This window comes from Acomys minous (genome assembly GCF_964271855.1).
Source record: "Acomys minous genome assembly, chromosome: 18".
NCBI lineage: Eukaryota > Metazoa > Chordata > Mammalia > Rodentia > Muridae > Acomys > Acomys minous.
The window spans coordinates 50,793,243-50,811,988 of NC_140501.1; the positions used below are offsets into that span (position 1 = coordinate 50,793,243).

An 18,746-nucleotide genomic window follows, 5' to 3' on the forward strand; every position below is an offset into this window, starting at 1 on the left:
TTGTGTAACCTCATATGAACTTTGAAAGAAGCTTTGTAGTTGATATTCCATTTAAAAACAGAGAGGTTTATATTATTCAAGTCTGCAAGACTTTGTTTGGTGTTATGTTCTTAAGATGATGCTGATGTGTCTCCCTAAGGCTGGGGATGTGTCTCAGTGGTTAAGAGCATCAGTTGCTCTTCCAGAGGATCTGAGTTCAATGATTTCCAGCACACACATAGCAGCTCACAGCCATCTGTAACTTCAGTTCCAGGAGACCCAATACTGTCTTTAGCATCAATAGGTACCACACATGTATATGGAACATGGAAATACATGCAGGCAAAGCACCCATATACATAAACTTTCATAAAAAGTATGGCATGTTTTCTGTGTCAGTTTCTTAAAATGTGGGCACAATAGTGACATCGTAGACATTTGCAAAAAGCGTGCATATATGCACAGGCCCCTGAGTGTCAGTCTTCACGTTCCCTTCAGGGTGAAACTCAAGGCAAACAGCTGGCCAGCTGTGCCTCCTTAGTGAGCCTCCCCACAGATGTAAACATTGTTCTCAAGGGAGGAACATTCTCAGTTCATTGGCCAGGCCACACCACCATTAGGAAACATCCCTTAACTCAAAGTAAAACTCGAGACTTTATGTTCCTTCTCAACTTCTAAAGAGAACTAGAAGGAGATAACACTGGCCACTGGAGAGACTGTAACTGTATGCTGCCTGAGACCTCTCAGCTGCCCACAGAAGCCAGAATGTCTTGGGTCCTGCTTTCTGTCCTGTGGCTCAGCATTCAAACCCAAGGTAAGTATAGGCATCTTATTATAAAATCAGATTATTTGATGAGTGTACCCATGAGAAAATGACCTCTTCACTCACAGGGTATAGGTTAGTACATCCTACACAGTATATTTTCTGTGTATTTGTCTTGTATACATGCATAGTAGTTTATACACACGCATGTATGTGTAATGTTTTTTTTTTGGTTAGGTCACATGGGAACCATGTAGTCTAGAACTCACTATATAATTTTTTCAAATTTCATGTACTTCCCTAAAAAATGTTTGTATACAATGTGATATTTTTTCAAAATAGTTGCTATATTTACATTTTACTAGTAAATAAAATTGTTAATATACTTATTACTCAAGGCTAATTAAGAATTGGTATTTTAGGATATTTCCCTGAGAAAGATTCTCATTAGTAGAACATAGTCAAAAGAAAAGTCCTAGAAAGGTAACTGCTCCTCCCTTTAAGATGATTACTGAGAGATGGATGAACAACTTGACAGCTTTTATCTGCTCCCTTACTGCACATGGATAAGCTAAGTGCATTGTCCCCATCACTGGTTATCTTGCTAGATAGGATGACATCATAATCATGCTAAAATGTCAAATGCTGGGAGCCTGCACATTTCCATTTATAAACATGTGCAACAGTAAATATCCTTCTGAAACAGCTGAAGACTACTTCTAGGGGTTTCTCTAAGTTCAAAACAATCACTACTTCTTCAATGATACTATATACTAATGTTCCTATCTAGGGCTGGCTTTATAGCCCTTGTATGTCTCATATGTTTCTTAGACTGTTAATTCCTAGTGAGGACCCCAAAGAATAGTAAAGTAGGATAACACTGATAATAATTGCATCATACATTGATACATCCTGGTGGAATCTTGTCAAGTCCATTTAGTCAGTCCTTGTGAACACTGCGGTCTTGGTAGTGGCTGTGATTTGCAGGATAATTTAATTATGTCACATGCCTAATGCATTCTGATCGCCATAATAAATAAGAATTTGTCCTGAAGCCACGGAAACACAGAATTCAACAGTAAGATTGACCTTGTGTGAAAAATGGCAAAACTCCGAAAAACAGAAAAGATGTGTTTGTGTTTTCCAACGATGCTGCTGCAGTTTCATAGTTTATGCGTGCACTTTTACACTAATCTAGCTAGAAAACAAATGGTCGGGAAGCAGAGCGGCTTTCTTTAGGCCTTTTAGCTGGGACTACGAGCCACATCTTTTTGACTGTGAGTCAGTTCTTTTTCCTTACCATTTGTGATCAAGAGAAATGTTCCTTTGGCACAATTTAAAGTACATTAAGAAGAACTTTTTACCTGCAAACACTTTCCTCAAGTGTTCTCTGTTTCTTTAACAATTTCTTTAAGAAAGGTCAATAAGAACTTTATATCCTGTGGGATCTACAGTTTTGAGGATGAAACCATAAAGGAACGTCATCTTGACTTAATGTTAGCAGAGGTATGAAATCACTGGGAATAGAGTCTCTCCGGGTGGCCAGTGAAATTGCACTTGGAGGAGGATTGTGCAGGAGAATAAAGTCAGCTACTATAGGCAAAGTCCCGGCTCACCCCAGTGTTCCCGGTCCAAGATAGAGAGCTTCTCTATGAGACGACACACAGTTTTCCCCGTCTTCCTAGCAGTTATGAGGACAGCGATCGATCCTTTGTCACTAAAGTTGAAGCAGCAGTGCAGTTTGTTCTGAGAAGCTAATTCATGTCCATAAAACATGGCAACGTAACTCATACAACATAGCAACCAGCCAAACAAACCAAACAACTGTCAGTCTTTCATATCCGTATTTTCTGGCTTCCTCTAGTGATAGATACAACATCAAGCCCAGAGTTAAAGCTCCGTCAAGTAGTCCATCCTAAAAAGCTACCCATTTCACACGGAAGAGGGATCGAGGGCAACCAGACAGAGAGCTATGGCAGAAAGGTGAGTTATGTTTCATGATCATCTAAAGACAAAAGGACGAAGGCCTCCTGGGAGTAGTGTGACATCACAGCCAACATCCGTCAGCTTCATCTTGCAGTCCGGCCATTAGTTCTGTTTTTGAAGATTCTTGGATATGGTGCTCAAGGGGGACACAGAAGGATTATTGGGTTGTGAAGTTTATTAGAAGGCTTATTAAACCCACAGACAAACAAATAGGCAGACAGCAACCTGGCTAGGCGTGTGAATAGAGTTTGTGTCCCAGCACCCGAGATAGACAGTATGGCAGCTATCTGAAATGCAAGCAGGCTTAAGAGGAAAATTTGGAGGTCTGTCCTTATAGGTTTCTGAGGAAGTTAGGGTTTTCCCAGCAGGAGCCTACAGCCAGGCTCTTTTATTCCCAGGGAGCATGGAAGTAGGCTGGGGAACAGCACGCTAGGCATTGGCAGCCTTTTAATGTGTCCCAGGCCATAAACTTACTTCCTTAGGTGAGAAATCTGGGCACCTAGAAGTCTATGAGGGAAAACATCATGAACAGTGCTCTCAGGAGGGGGCTGTCCACCTTCAGGACCGTAGAGGGGCTGCCCAGTACCATGGCCCGTGCAGTGGTCTGGTCTTCACACCTTGAAGGAGAGAGAGTGCATAACTTCTCAGAACTTGGTTAATGCGGCTCTAATTTGTGTCTGTTTTAGTGTGTAATATATTGTCCTGTGTACCATAATAAGTTACCAACAGGGCAGGAGCGTACCTATTTTTCCCTTAAAATAAGTTGAAATATACTTAAAAAATTGTTTTTGAAGTCCACTAAGAATCAAAGGGATAAATATTACAGACTGAGAGAACACCTGTCTACATTGTAGAAAAGTGCAGCCTCTTGGGGGAGGGGTGGTCGGAGAGAAGACAGGAGTGTGAAAAGGATGGAGAGAAACAACGTCTTCTTCAGGAACTACCTGCCTTGTTTGTGATTCTCTTCTTCTCCTCCCACAGACTTGAGGACACATCCAGATAGCTTTGCCTGTATTATCAAGTGAGGCAGCTGGTTCTCTGATGTGAAATTATAACCAAGTTCTGAGAACTCATTCGCTCTCTCCTCCACAGTGTTAGGACCAGAACGTCCATATAGGGTGCAGACTGCATTTATTTTAGATATAAGAAATGTACAAAATGTAAGAGAGATGCTTTCAGTTTCTGTATTTCCTCTATTGCAATGCATAGTGTACATAATTGGTGTTATAATAGTTTTAAATTTTAGATTGGCTGTGTGCTATAACTATGTGCTATAACCACATCATTAAATATTTTCAGGAAACGTATGCCCCTGAAGTTCAATATCAGATCATACTAAATGGAGAAGAAATTACCTTTCACCTAAAGAGAACCAGGTAAGGACAGTGTCTTCCTGGGGGCCCACCCACTGCTTGTATCATCAGAATGTTGGGAAACTTCTCCCTCACTGTAGCTTCCTTTCTGTGGCTGTGAAAAAAGCAAGCTAGGGGAGGAAGGGGTAGCTTTAACTTACAACTCCAGGTGGTGGCCCATCCCTACATGGAAGTCACAGTGGTAGGATCTCGAAGCAGCTGGTCACATCACACCCACAGTTAGAAGCAGAGTTAGAAATGCCAGCATGCTTCCTGCTCAGCTAACTTTGCCAACCCTCACACTCCAAGGCCCCAAACACAGGGATGAATGGTGTCGTGTGTGCACTGTCAGGCTTGGTTTTCCAGCATCAATTAAGGCACCCAGGACAATCTCCCATAACAGGTCCACAGAGGCTCCTATGCCAAGGTAAGAGGCAGAAGCAGGAGAGCTTCTAGAAGTTGGCCTCTCTTACACAGTGAGACAAGACACAAGCATGAGACCCTGCCTCAAGCAAGGTGGAAGGTGAGGACTCACACATGAGCTTGTCCCCTGATCTCCATGTGTGTGCTGGAACATGTTCAGTTGCACACACAGACACACACACACAGACACACACACAGACACACACACACACACACACACACACACACACACACACACACACACACACACACACACACACGACTCCTTCTCCCTACCACACACACATACAGAAGAATTTTATCCCTAAGCCTGAATCAGGGTACATGTTGTAGCAATAAATTCTAGAAGTGTGAAGGGGCGTCACAAGTTTTCCAACAGTTAGTAAATCTCATTCACTGGCCCCTTACTCACACTTGTAACCCAGAACCTTCGAAAGACGGTGTCCTTGCTCCAAAAAATCCCATCAGGGCTCTAGCCATTCACGTTTGAAGATGAAGAGCCTGCACGTGAAAAGTAACTGAGTGAATTTCCCCCTTCAGGGTTAACGGATGTGACCAAATGCTTGGATTTCTTTTTAGCAGGAAGTCCCAGTGTTGGAAAATCATCAATGGTCAAAGCCTCACTGTATACATCATTATTGCTACAGAACAGAAGATGGTGTCAGATAAATCAGTATTTATTGGTATCATTTATTTCATGAGCGTGTTGTACATCTTTTCACTCTGCATAGGCATCTTCTGGGACCAGACTACACTGAAACATCTTACTCACCGGGAGGAGAAGAGGTGACCAGAAGCTTTCAGGACATGGTAGGTACTGAATTCATCCCTTGTAAAATGTATCCTTGTAAAAATCCATCTGTGGACAGCTTTTAAATGTATCGGGTGACATGGAAGAGAAGTGTTTACCCATGGACAGAGAGGCAACAGGAAGGAAATCACAGTGAACTTTCTAAAGATAGAAGCAGACACACAAAAGCACATGCACACAGCCACACGTGCACACGCACGCACGCACGCACACACACACACACACACACAGAGAGGGAGAGAGAGAGAGAGAGAGAGAGAGAGAGAGAGAGAGAGAGAGAGAGAGAGAGAGAGATGCTGGTATTGTGGAAAGTCGACCAATCATCATAAATCCTGAGAGTCATGGCTTCTCACTAACATCAGAAGACAACTGTGACCTGTGTACTCTCATCAATGACGTATGTGTCTAACACGCCGGCATGTGTGTATGTGTGCACACATGCATGTGTGTGCGTACGTGTAATGTCTATGTTTCTACAGTACAATATCTTTTCTACTCCAGAAACCCTGCTACTATGAAGGCCACATCCTGAATGCAAGAGGCTCTCTTGCCAGCATCAGTACCTGCAATGGGTTGAGGTGAGAACTGTCATAGAAAGTATTAAATGTTGAGTGACTTTTGTCACACAGCCTTGAGTCTTCCACATGTCTTCTTACTACTTGGCTTGTTTTTGCTCTTCACTGATCGCTGGCCATGTGGTGTTAAGCTGAAGAATGAACTGGCATGATACAGTCACTTCATTAACTATTGTTCTAGACGTCAGCCCCAGTGGGGTCAGAGCTACACACTGGACCCCAGTGACATCATCTGTGTCCATTACCAGGCTCATCTACTTCACTCCTGGAATATATTGTGTCATGTTTTCTTAACAAATATGTTTTTATCTAGCATGTGATTAATCTGTCAAATAAAATGTGTAATTGTTATTCTATCATGGTTCATATTTAATATGGAATCACTTTTCCTATATTATAAACGTGTCCCCCATGCACATATTTCTTATTAGCTCTTACATTGGCTTTACGATATTTCAACATATGGAGCGACTGCCTAGTTCTGAACTAAATCTTTTAATAGAAAAACTCTAGTGAACCTCTTCTGCTCTCTCTAGGGTTCTAGGTGACTAGACAGTCATCTACTCCGTTCTCCACTCTCTTCATAGAAACAGACAAGGAATGTTTGATAAATGAATAAACAAACTATTGGAAACTATTACACTAATGGAATTATGGTATTATTATTAGACTAACGGACTTATGGCGTTAGGTCTAATTTATTGGAACTGCTTCATTTTAGCAATTCTTGAGACTACTCTGGGTGAAAGGCACAGGCTTCATTTAGTTCTTTTATCACTTTTGTTGAAACTAGCCTTTTTTTTCTCACATAATCTATCCTGATTATGGCTTCCCCCGACTTCTCCTCTCAGTTATTCCTCTACTCCTCCCATCCAGTGCCACGCCTTTTTTGTATTTTATTAGAAATAAACAGGCTTCTAGGAGATAATATGAAATATAATATAATATGATAAAATGAAAAATAATATATTGGAAGGATAAAACAAACAAGCAGAAAGAAAAAAGTCTAAGAAGAGACACTGGAAACGGATACATACAGACACAGAGGCCCACTCATTCACTCACGTAGGAATCCCATGAAAACACAAAACTGGAGGCCTTAAAATACACACACACACACACACACACACACACAGATATCAAAGAACATTCAAGCCAATCCCTGAAAAGTGTCATTTGGTGACAAGAGATGGCAAGTTGGGGCTCTATCTCCTCAATTATTTGATGATTTCATTTAGATCCCCTTCATATATGTGTATATTGTATAATATATCTTACTGTATTAGATTTTCATACCTCCTCTCAAATGGCTCTTAATTTTAGCTTTCTCTCCTAGTATAGACTCCCTTGTCCTCTCTTCCCATTCCCTGTTGAATCTCCCATTTCAGTCCCTCCCATCTATTTATAACTATATATTCTATATCTCTTTCCTAGAGAAATCTATTGGCACCCCCCCCCCGTATCATAGTCTATACCTAACCTTCATGGTTCTACAGATTGAAGCTTGATTATCATTAACAGATAATATCCACAGATAAGCAAAACCATATCATACCTCACTCAGGGTGGTGGTTTTTGTAGTTCTATATGCTTACCTATGAGTTTTATTACGTCATTTTTAACAGCTGACTGATATCCTGCTCTGTGAATGTAACACGTTTTTATCTATTCATCTGTTGAGAGACATGTAGGTTATTTTCAGTTTTGACTACTGTGTGTAGAACAGCAATGAACACAATTAAGAAAGTGTCTGTGTGTTAGGATGAAGTATAGGTTAATTTAAACATATTCCTATCTTTCTGAGGAGCCCCACACTGATTACCCAAGTGTCTGGACACGTTTGAGCTCCCACCAGCAATGGATTAGTGCTCCTCTTACTCCTCACCACTGTGAACTGGCATTTGGTTTAATGATCTTAACCATTCTTAAAGGGATAAGATTAAATCTTAAAGTAGTAGCCTCGCATCTCCCTGATGGCTAATGATGTTGAATATGTCTTTCAGTGCTTCTCAGTCATTTGATGTTCCTGTTTTTGAGAATTCTCTAGATCTGTAGCCTCATTTTAGTTGTTGTTTGTTGTTTTATTTTTATTTTTTCTTTATTTTTTAATTAATTTATTGATATTACATCTCAATTGTTAGCCCTTCCCTTGTATCTTTCTATTCCTCCCTCCCTCCCACTACCCCCCTTCTCCTTTTCCCTATGTCTGTAATTGAGGGAGAACTCCTCCCCATATATATGCTCTTAGAGTATCGAGTCTCTTCTTGGTAACTTGCTATCCTTCCTCTGAGTGCCGCCAGGCTTCCCCTACAGGGGACATGGTCAGAAAAGGGGCACCAGAGTCCTTGTGAGAATCAGATCTCCCTCTCCATTCAACGGTGGAGAACATCCTGTTTATCACCTAGGTCTGGGTAGGGGTTCGATGTTGATATGTAGAATTTTTTAGTTCTTTATATATTTTGCACTCCTCTATTAGATATGTAGTTGGTAAAAAAATATCTTTTCCCACTCTGGAGGCGGCCACTTTGTATACATGTCAGTGTCCTTTGCTATACAGAGGGTTTTCAGTTTCATGAGGTCTCATTTGTTAATTGTTGACCTTCCTTTCAATATTGGGCAAATACCGGTTGAACCTTGAACGATTAGGTGTTAGTTAAAAGATCTATGACTACAAATCTCTGTGTGAAACTGAGATAGAAGGCGATTATCGGTCCATTCTGAGTGGGATGTATGAATGGGCGAGTCAGGGCATCCTAAAACACCATCTCATACCTCACAGAGGCTTCTTTACGCATCACGATCAGAAATATGAAATAAAACCTCTACAAAGATCAGATGAAGGAGAACACGCTGTTATTCCATACAGTCAAGAGGAACCATACGTGGCTCATGACCAACGTGGGGAGAAACACGTTGGCAGGAAACGTGGCCATCTTCGGACTTCCAGGTCACTCAACGGCCCAAATGTAAGTATCGCTTTTAGACTCTGTAGTTTGATTGTCAAAGTAAGGATATAAGAAAAACAGGTGGATGGATGCACATGGAGATGTCCAGGAAGCACCAGAAGGAATGAGCTGGACGTAGAATATGAGTAAAAAAAAAAAAACAAGTGTAAAGTGGGAAATCAGAGTGGGAGGAAGCTACACTAGTTTGAAAGCTTAATGGAGTAATTACTGCCCAGTACTGTGCTATAGGCAAATTAAATAGATCGTAGTAAAAAAAAAATGAAAAAAAAGAAGAAAGAAAGAAAAAATAAAAACAGATGTGTTCAGAAACTACTGGTCTCTACAAAGTCCCTACTTACTTCTTTTATTTGCGTTGGAAGAAAAATTGTAAGTACCTAAATCATTGTGAGTAGAGATGATTACTAATGAAGTTCTCTTGTTATTTGTAAAAACAGGAAGACTTAGTTCAAGGACAGAGGTACATTGGTCTTTTCTTGGTGCTGGATAACGCCTTCGTGAGTACAACCTATAAGTACCTCTTTACTTAGCTCTCCCAACTTATATGTTAACTTAAAAGTAAAAGGAGACACAATTCTTTTTAGTTAACAATGTATTTTTGTTCAGCTAGTTTTCTTAGATGTTTTGGTTTCCTGGTTAAAAACAGTTTTCACCCATGCCATCCATATATTTTCTACCAGTCACCATATAGTTACATAATGGCAACATGCTTAATGATATATACCTATGTTCTAGCTTGCTTTCTGTTGCTCTGGTAGACACCATGGCCATTGAAACGTGGGGAGGGAAGGGTCTATTTGGTTTGCAACTGCCAGTTCCTCGCTGAGGGAAGCCAAGGCAGACACTCAAGGCAAGAACTGAAGCAGAGGCCATTCAGCAACATTGCTATTGGCCTGCCTCCCTGGCTTCCTCAGCTACATTGCTTATACAGCCCATGTTCACCCACCTAAGTGTGATACCAGACACAGTGGCCGGGCCCTCCCACACCAATAGGCAGTTAAGCAAATGTCCCACAGTGATGCCCACAGGTCAGTCTGATAAAGGCTATTCCTTAGTTGATGGTCTTCTTAGGGACTCTATATTGTGTCAAGTCAGCAAAAACTAACCAGCCCAAGCCTGTAAGCAATCAACCATAAAATATTAAAGAGCAGTATTTTAATAAAGTATTAGATTGCTTTAATATTTTACCATAAAGCATAAATGTAAATTTAATAGGAATTATGTAAATATCAACACAAAAATTATATACAACTTACAAAAATATAAATTTAGAGAAGCTACAGCTTATGTTGCTTTATGGTCAAACCTGAATTAATATTGAGTTAGTGCAAAATATTTTAACTACTAAATTGATGTATCTAACTTAAAGATGAATAAGAAAAGCCAGTTCTAATCCTGTAGACCAAGTTTGGAAATCTGAAGCAGAAATATCATAATTTTGATGGCATCCTGACTCCATAGTGAGATTCTACTTCATACCAAACCAAGTCAAATAGAGAGGAAGATGAAGGACATTGTGATTTGTTATGCGTGCCTAATTCTTATCTTATCAAAACCTCCATATTTGAAGTAGAATTTGTTGAAACAGAGTACACACACACACACACACACACACACACACACACACACACACACACATATATATATATATATATATATATATATATATATATATATATAGAGAGAGAGAGAGAGAGAGAGAGAGAGAGAGAGAAAGTCATGGATTGATAAGAAGTCAACTATGTTATGACATGTGAATTTTCTATTTAATCCTGTACCCATCAGCCTTCTCACTTTAATTTTCTATTTTTGTGTTTTATAATTTTTAGTATAAGATGTACAAAGGGAATGTGACTCAGATGAAGAGCTTTGTATTCGAGGTGCTGAATCTGCTCAATGTGGTAAGGCATTTGTCATGTATGTGTGTTTCCATGCCTGTGCTTGGGGTTTCCCTGTGTCTTTACACTGTAAGTGGCCAAGAATCACCTAAGGACAAGAGCTCATCAAGACAAAAATCATAGGCAGCAATAAAGGTATTGTCTAGAATTTCTATTTTCAAAATGGAAATTCATGACAAGTATTGCATCCCTTTATCTATCACTTGTGGTCACCAAGAATGCTAAAACTAATCCTGGGTGTTTTTATGAAAAATGTTCTTTCCACAGATTTATAAAACCATAGACATTCAAGTGTCATTGGTGCGCATGGAAATCTGGTCTGATGGTGACAAGATAAAGGTGGAACCCAACATTGGCGCCACATTCACAAACTTCATGAGATGGCATTATTCTAACCTGGGAAAAAGGACCCATAACCATGCTCAACTTCTCAGGTGAACTCTTTCTTGCCAGGGCAGGAACATGTAGGCAAAGTGGATGTTTATCTCCAGGGTTTCTTGACAATAACTTCTATTCAGTCATATCTCTCCAATAAGTGGTGAGAGACCAGATGTTCCTATCATCAGCAATCAGTCCTTGAATTATTTGAAGGTCCCGTTAAGATCAATAAAGCATTTCTTGGATGCAAAATATGCACCTTTAATTGTGGGAATGTGGTATGATGGAAGCTGTGCTAGGGGACACCAAGCGAGGTCTATGACATCATTACCAAACACTATTGGTTCCAGAGTCAGATGGTTATAGTCCCTCTCTACCTTTCCCACAGTGGAACTGGCTTTCGCGCTGGACGTGTGGGAATGGCAGCTGCAAACTCCTTGTGTTCTACATCTTCAGTGTCTGTTATTGAGGTTTGTACACTTCTGCTAAGACATTCTGCAATGCCATTTCTGTGAAGATGGGCATCATGGCACTGTACCAAAGTAATCACCATGACCATCAGCTGAATTGATAAGTCAACGTAGAAATAAGACCATCATTGACCATTGTCCTGATGGGTTCTACAATTGTTAAATATTAGCTTTGCCAAAGACCTCATACCTCAGTGTGTAGCAAAGAGTAAGGACTACGTGTTGAGGCTGAAAGGAGACCCAGATCCTCTCTATGGCCTCAGAGAATTATACATGAATTGTTTGGTATAGCTGCTCAGAGGTCAGACAAGGAAAAAAGAATGCAATGTTAGCCATCATGTGTCCATTGCTACCAATAGCTTAAGAATTATAACCACAGTTTTGTGGATGTGAGTTTATACGAAGGCACCTAGTAGCACTTTCCATAGAGAATGCAATTAGTCCAAGCCTTATTTACTGAGAATTCAGGGTCTACGATTAATATTCATTGACTGAGCTTGAGCACCGACTTAATGCTTGTATTCATAGACACCAGTCATAGCAGGTACACTAGACAAAAGCAATGTCAGAAAAATGAGCCTAGGGATACACTAGTCTTCCTCTCTTGGTTTTTTCATATTACATATAGCACCTTGACAAGAACTGAGAAATAACTGAATAAAATCAGAACTAACAGATGCTTGTGTTTCCCCCCAGGCTAAAAGAAAGAATAATGTGTCTCTTGTAGCAGTGATGGCACATGAGTTGGGCCATGCCCTTGGTATGAAGGATGTTCCATATTATACCAAATGTCCCTCTGGAAGCTGTGTGATGAATCAGTACCTGAGGTAAGATGGTACCATGCCAACGTAAAGAGGAAAATCCCCATTTCTACATAATTAAATGTACTGGGCAGATGTGGGAGGGTTATCTTCTCCCAAGGGCTGAGTAATCTAATAATTTAATCTCCAGCTTTTTCATATATATTATAACCAAATTCAAGACTCATTAGTTAAAATTTCTAAGTATCCCACCATAGAATTTACTAACATGGCGACTTCATTATTTTAACTTAAGGTTGCTTTAATTTAAAGTGGTATTATGCTTCCTGAAAACACAAGATTGGTTAAGATGACAGTTTTATCCCAAGATACACAAGATAAACAAGTCTTTAGTCCCATCATCAACTGAGCAGTCTCTTCTGGCATAGTCATTTATTATCTGATAATGCCAGTTATTTTTTTTTACCAAGACTTGCGATATAAAAATGGGTGTAATTGTCTTTTGTCCTTGAGGTGCTCACAAATCAGATGTTTGCCCACGGATCACAGTAGTCTTCACTTATCTCCTTTAACTAGACCATGAGCGTTGTCTCTCACTGCTCATGCCTTGGTGTGGCCTGAGGAGATGATCACAGTGATAGCATCAACCTCTCTTGATACTTCAGATAGTCTTGAGCTCCTGTGATGACTAGCTCTACACACTATAGAATCATCTGGGAGGAGATTCTCAATGAAGCATTGTCTGTATTATGGGTCCTATGGGGGGTTGTCTTATGCAGGTTAATGGATATACGAAGACCTGGGTAACTTTGAGGGTGTATTACTCCCTAAGAAAAGGGCCATGACCTATGTAAGTGTAGAGAAATAGAGCTGAGTACAACAAGCAAGCGAATGAGCACACATGCCTCCATTCTCTTCCTTCTTGACAGGATGTGACATGACTAGCAATTTTGACTTTCCTTTCCCTCCCAAGTGTTCTTTTGGATGCGGGGGGATCAGGATATTCATGTTCAGAAATGAAACTAGAACAATTAAAATGAATTTAAATTCTTTCTTCTTTGCTTCTGGGGTGTTAGGAGAAAACATTCAGTTAGAATGTTACATATGCTTCACCACCTTTCACAGGTAGCACAGAGATGCTCTGGATATTGGCCACTTTGGTAGTTTCTACTGAATTGAGTATCACCATGGGATACAGTAGATTCTTCTTATCACCCACAGGTGTCTGCACTGTACATCATGCTATCCCATGTTTTCTGTTACAGTTCAAAATTCCCCAAGGATTTCAGTACCATCAGCCGCTCACATTTTCAAAGATTCCTTTCAGCTAGAAATACAAGGTGTCTGATGCTGGCCCTTGATCCTAAAAATATAATAAAGCCAACATGTGGGAACAATCTTCTGGAAACGGGAGAAGACTGCGACTGTGGCTCTCCTGAGGTATGAAAATACATGAGGTTTAAAGTTGTATTTATTAAAAATTTTAAAACATGGCTGCTGGGGCAAAAACTATACACTTGAAATTTGCATCTTCTTCTTTAAAATATTTTAGGCCATGCTTCACATGTGTGTGTGTGCTCGCACGTGCACGTGTGTTTATGTGCACACACGTGTGCACAGACAATATCATATCAAAGTGTGACATAGGTTTACTAGTGGCTTTGCTTTGGCTTTTAGTTAACCATACTACGAAAGACAAAGCCAAATGTAAAGAAGTTCGTCATTACCTAGAGCATGCCACATTCCTTGTAGACACTGGATTCAGAAATTCCAAAGTTTCAGGCCATGGTCGGTCATGTGTTAAACAGTGACTCACAGATCTACATGGAAGGCCTCCTCGTGTGGAATTTTCTTTTTTTCACAAAATCAGCATGTGAAGTAAGCAGTTGATAATACAAAAGAGGAAATAAAAAATTACATGAACCTATATAGCCTGCAGGTTCCTAGCACAGACCACCTAAAACAGTGGTTCTCATCTGGTGGGTTGCGACCCCTTTGGAGTTGAGCCACCCTTTCATAGGGTCACCTAAGAGCATTGGAAAACACAGATATTTACATTATGATTAAACAGTAGCAAATTACAGTTCTAAAGGAGCAACAAAAATAATTTTATGGTTGGGGGGGTCACCTCAACCTTATAGGGTCTCAGCATTAAAAGGATTGAGAACCACTGCGCTAGGGTGTGAGAGCTATTGTGATTTTGCTAATGTTTCTGTCATTTCAAGGCATCTGCTGTATCAATGAATGCCTCAGACTGATGCTCACAAACAATTTCCTGTTTATTTTCTTTCTGGGACAGAGTTTTATGTAGTAGTCCACGATGGTCTCCAGAGCATGATCCCCCTGTCACAGCCTCATGTGTGCTAGAATTACAAGTCTTTACCACAGGACGTGCTCATAGGAGACTTCTGAGAAATTCTACTGTCTGATCTTCTGTCAGTTTTAGGGTCTAAAACAGCATTCATCTTAGAAGAGATTTAAATGAGTCAATCTTCAAAGTACTCCATAGATAGCATCTTATTTACTTTGCAAAACAAACTCACAGAATAGGGATTGCCATTATCCATATTTAGAAAAGTAAGGCTCTTTAGAAAAGAATAGAAGCCTAAGTTCAGGAACCAGGGCTAATAATTGGCCTGGAAACTTAGCCATTACTTTTTGACGTCTCTCTGACAGGTTTCTGTGTCTCCATGAATTCTTCAGAAGTTTGAATTATGCATCATATTTTTATGTACTTTTGTCAGAATTGATTCCTTATTTGGAAGTATTTTCCTATTTTCTTTTTTGCTTATCTAAGATTTTCTTTTTTATGCAGATTATAATTCATTGATATCATCTTTGATGTCATTTTGTTATTACCTTGAGCAATTATCTTAGTGATTTATTTAAAAAAATTTAAGAGTTGACCTTAACTCTTTCTATGTAAGGAATTATAACCCAAACACACGGAAAATATGATTTATACTTTTTTATTATATCTTCATATCTTTTTTATGTCTTATGGTATTTATTAAATTTCCCATAAAATATACATTATGACTAATCTTTGCTCTATCCTTCATTTTATTGAATGTGGTTTTGACTATACATTATCTATATTTATTGATGATGATGATATATCATTTATTAACAGTGTTTATATGTGGAAATCATGGTTTTTTATTGTTTTTTGGTTTTTTTTGGAAAATCATGTTTTAATGCTGCAATTTTGGCTGCCAAACTTATCTGCTAATTTTGCTACTTACCAAAATATCAGGAGCTCCTTTCTCCCTTAAGTCCCTTAATTTAATGGATTGTGTTTCTTGTATCTGTATGATTAGGAAACCCTTACATTTTTTACTAAGAAAACTCACATAATTGAAATGCAGTTATTACATTGATAAACTGAAGTTTTATATAGTACATTTGTGTTGTGCATATACACCTGTGTGTGTGTGACATTTTGTGTGAGTACATGAATTGCTGTTAAATAAAGTAATTGATTGTTGGTGGCAATACTCAGGAGTCAAAGGCAGGCAGATCTGTGAGTTCAAGGCCAGCCTAGTATACATAGGAAGCTCTAGGTCAGGCAGTGATACATGAAGAAACCCTGTCTCAAAAAAAAAAAAAAAAGATGCAAAGTTGGGAGGGATGGAGAGGAGCAGGGGGGAATACGACCAAAATAAATCACATGAAACTCTCAAGTAATTAATAAGACACTATACTTTAAACAGTGAGATTTTCTTTCACAGCTGTCTTGTGCTAAGTGCAGGGATTGTGTTGTTTGTTCTCTGAAGGAATGCACCAATCTTTGCTGTGAGCCTCTGACATGCCAGCTGAAATCCCAACCTGACTGCACAGAAGAAGCCTCCAACCACCTCACGTGAGCACCACCTTCTCTATGTTCCCCTAATGTCTTCTCACTTCCTTTAAGATTTGCAAATGGATTCAACAACAACTAGGAATGCTGTAGTGAAGAAAGAATGCATTTATGCACAAAACCAAGGCTGTGTGGCTCATCATACACACATTAAAAAATGGGTTGTTCTGACATTTACAAGATAAATGTTTCCTAGGACTTGTGCTAAAATTGCCGTGATTTCTTATAACTAACAAGTTAATATGAAAAAAAGTATATTTTTACAATATTTGATTGATCGGCACATTTCATTCCCCCATAAAGATGATTGGTATCATTTGCAAGGTAGTCAGAAAATCAATAGCATTTAAAAACTCAATGTAAGAATTATACAGTTTTATTCCCTTTAAAGTTTCTCAGTGGTCTAGGTGTCAGTTGGGGGTGCTTTACAGGCAAATGTGATTTGAGGTAGGGAAACCAATAACTTGGCATTTAGGACTAGTTTTTTTTTTTAATGTAAAAAGTCTCTGTAAATAAAGACTATAACAACATCTGTCAGAAAGCTGGGATCCAGGAGATGTGATGGGGAAAGACTTAGTCTGTGACCTTTTCTCGGACGTATCCTGGAATTAAAACTGCAAGGAGAGTAAAATAAAACAATCAACTCCAACACCATTCAGTATCGCTTCCTCAGGAAAGGCGCAGGGTCAAAGGGGAGAGGAGATTCCGTTATCTATTCATTAAGCAGTGCTGTACAGTTCGGTGAACTTTGCAGAGAATTCTGGAAATCACGCTCAGACCAGAAGCAGAGTGTATAAAAAGTGAAAAGCAGGGGGAAAAAACCCCTTAGTTCCTTGGAGGGCTGGAATGACAGGGTAACTATACCCTGTTCCGTGTACAGTGGTCAGTTCAACACCGACGGGGGAACATTGAGCTTGGACTCTGGACATGCCAATTCTGGTCTTAACTCTGCAAAAGTACTGTGGGATTTAAGACAAGTGACTGAATTCCTGTCCTTCCGTGGAGCTTTTGATGTGCTCTCCCATTGAGGCTGCCGGTCTTTCTTAACGTCCGCACATCTCCATCTGTGTCATTCCGTAGCATTATATATACACACACATATAAAATACATATGAATAACCATTGCCTGTGGTTTTCTGGTTTTCTTTGATTAGACAATGATCCGTGTCCACTTCACGGAGAAGCTGCTTTGCCAGGACAAGGGTCTAGGACCTGACTACGGGAAGAGTCTTCCTAGCTTCACTTGGTGCTTCTAGACAAGCCTCCGCATGCCACGGGCTGTGTGAACCCACAGACTCAACCGCTCAACAAGGATATCCCAAAATACGCTTGTGCCTGTAGTGAACACATAGAGACTTTCTCTTCCGGGTTCCCCGAAGTAATACAGCGTAACAACCATTTGCACAGCATTTTTGTCATTTACGTGTTAGCGGTCTAGAGATTGTATGCAAATACACTGCAGTTCTTACAAAGACCTCTCGTCCAGAGATTTTCTTACCTGTGTGGTGGTCCCGGAGCCTTCCCCAATGGGCACTGAAGCAAGACCTTTGCTTTTCTCTTTCCATTCTGCTTTCTGTGTTTCTACCAATCCAGTAGACACACTTTGAGATGAGATGCCCTCTATACACTCGTGTCTTAGCTGCAGTGAGAATGCGAGAACCCTGACTGTGAAATTTTAGTTTCATTCTTTGGAGGACAAAAGAAATGAACTTTCGCTGAAACTCCTCAGGACACGCCAGCCACGGAATTGTTAAGTTAATCACGAACTGCAAAATGACAAGAAATTTAACCCTAAATCTAGCGTAGAGTTTAGTGTAGAGTGTGGAGGAAAAAAAGATGCCACCCGCTGAGGGAAGGAGCTACCAGGAAGGAGAGCAGAGTCCCAGGGCCTTGCTGTTCCTCAGCACCCATTTTCCCCTACATCCTGTAAGCATCTCTGCTTTTCTGTCTCATGGGAATATTGGTTACACTCCAACACTTTTCATTTGCCCAAATGCAGTTTCTAACACAGTTTTCTCACTGTCATCTATAAGAATCATTCTGAGAGGTCTGTGTTGCTTGGAAAGGTAAGGCTTCATTCATTGATTGATGTAATAAACTATGCTAGCAGTAAAAACAATGAATTCTGTGTGGTCATTTTTAAGAAGGAATGTTTTCACACTTATTTATATGAGTCGAGATTCTAGCTATTGTTTGCCTTAAAAATAATGTGCCTCAGTTACTGCAGCCTATGTAGACATGGACAGCAGGGGAGGGGATAAAGTAGGATGCTCTGTACAGATTCCATCCAATAGATTACAAAGTGAAGACAGGGGCTGGAGAGATGGCTCAGAGGTTAAGGCTGCCCGTCCAAAGGTCCTGAGTTCAATTCCCTTCAACCACATGGTGGTTCATAACCATCTGTAATGAGATCTGGTGCCCTCTGTACATGCAGACACAACACTGTATACATAATAAATAAATCACTAAAAAAAAAAAACAAAGTGAAGACAGGATATTTTCACAAAAGAGTCACACTTAGCCCCATA

The 18,746-nt window shown here is 39.9% G+C and overlaps 1 protein-coding gene across 1 annotated transcript; it reads left to right on the forward strand.

Annotated features, from left to right (window-relative positions):
- Positions 1 to 578: 578 nt before the first annotated feature.
- ADAMDEC1 (ADAM like decysin 1) lies at positions 579 to 18,329 on the forward strand. The gene is made up of 14 exons (XM_084766932.1): positions 579 to 793; positions 2,607 to 2,725; positions 4,028 to 4,104; positions 5,235 to 5,313; positions 5,816 to 5,892; positions 8,669 to 8,855; positions 9,290 to 9,349; positions 10,682 to 10,753; positions 11,018 to 11,184; positions 11,517 to 11,598; positions 12,295 to 12,425; positions 13,625 to 13,799; positions 16,136 to 16,221; positions 17,373 to 18,329. Exons 1-14 carry the CDS (start codon positions 706 to 708, stop codon positions 17,377 to 17,379), a joined length of 1,407 nt encoding a protein of 468 aa, XP_084623058.1. The 5' UTR covers positions 579 to 705; the 3' UTR covers positions 17,380 to 18,329.
- The last annotated feature ends 417 nt before the right edge of the window (positions 18,330 to 18,746 follow it).

Coding starts and splice junctions, on each gene's coding strand:
- ADAMDEC1 (XM_084766932.1), top strand. CDS start 706: ATGCTGCCTGAGACCTCTCAGCTGCCCACAGAAGCCAGAATGTCTTGG. Junction 10,754..11,017: donor TGCTGAATCTGCTCAATGTG/GTAAGGCATTTG, acceptor TTCTTTCCACAG/ATTTATAAAACCATAGACAT. Junction 13,800..16,135: donor GCGACTGTGGCTCTCCTGAG/GTATGAAAATAC, acceptor TGTTCTCTGAAG/GAATGCACCAATCTTTGCTG.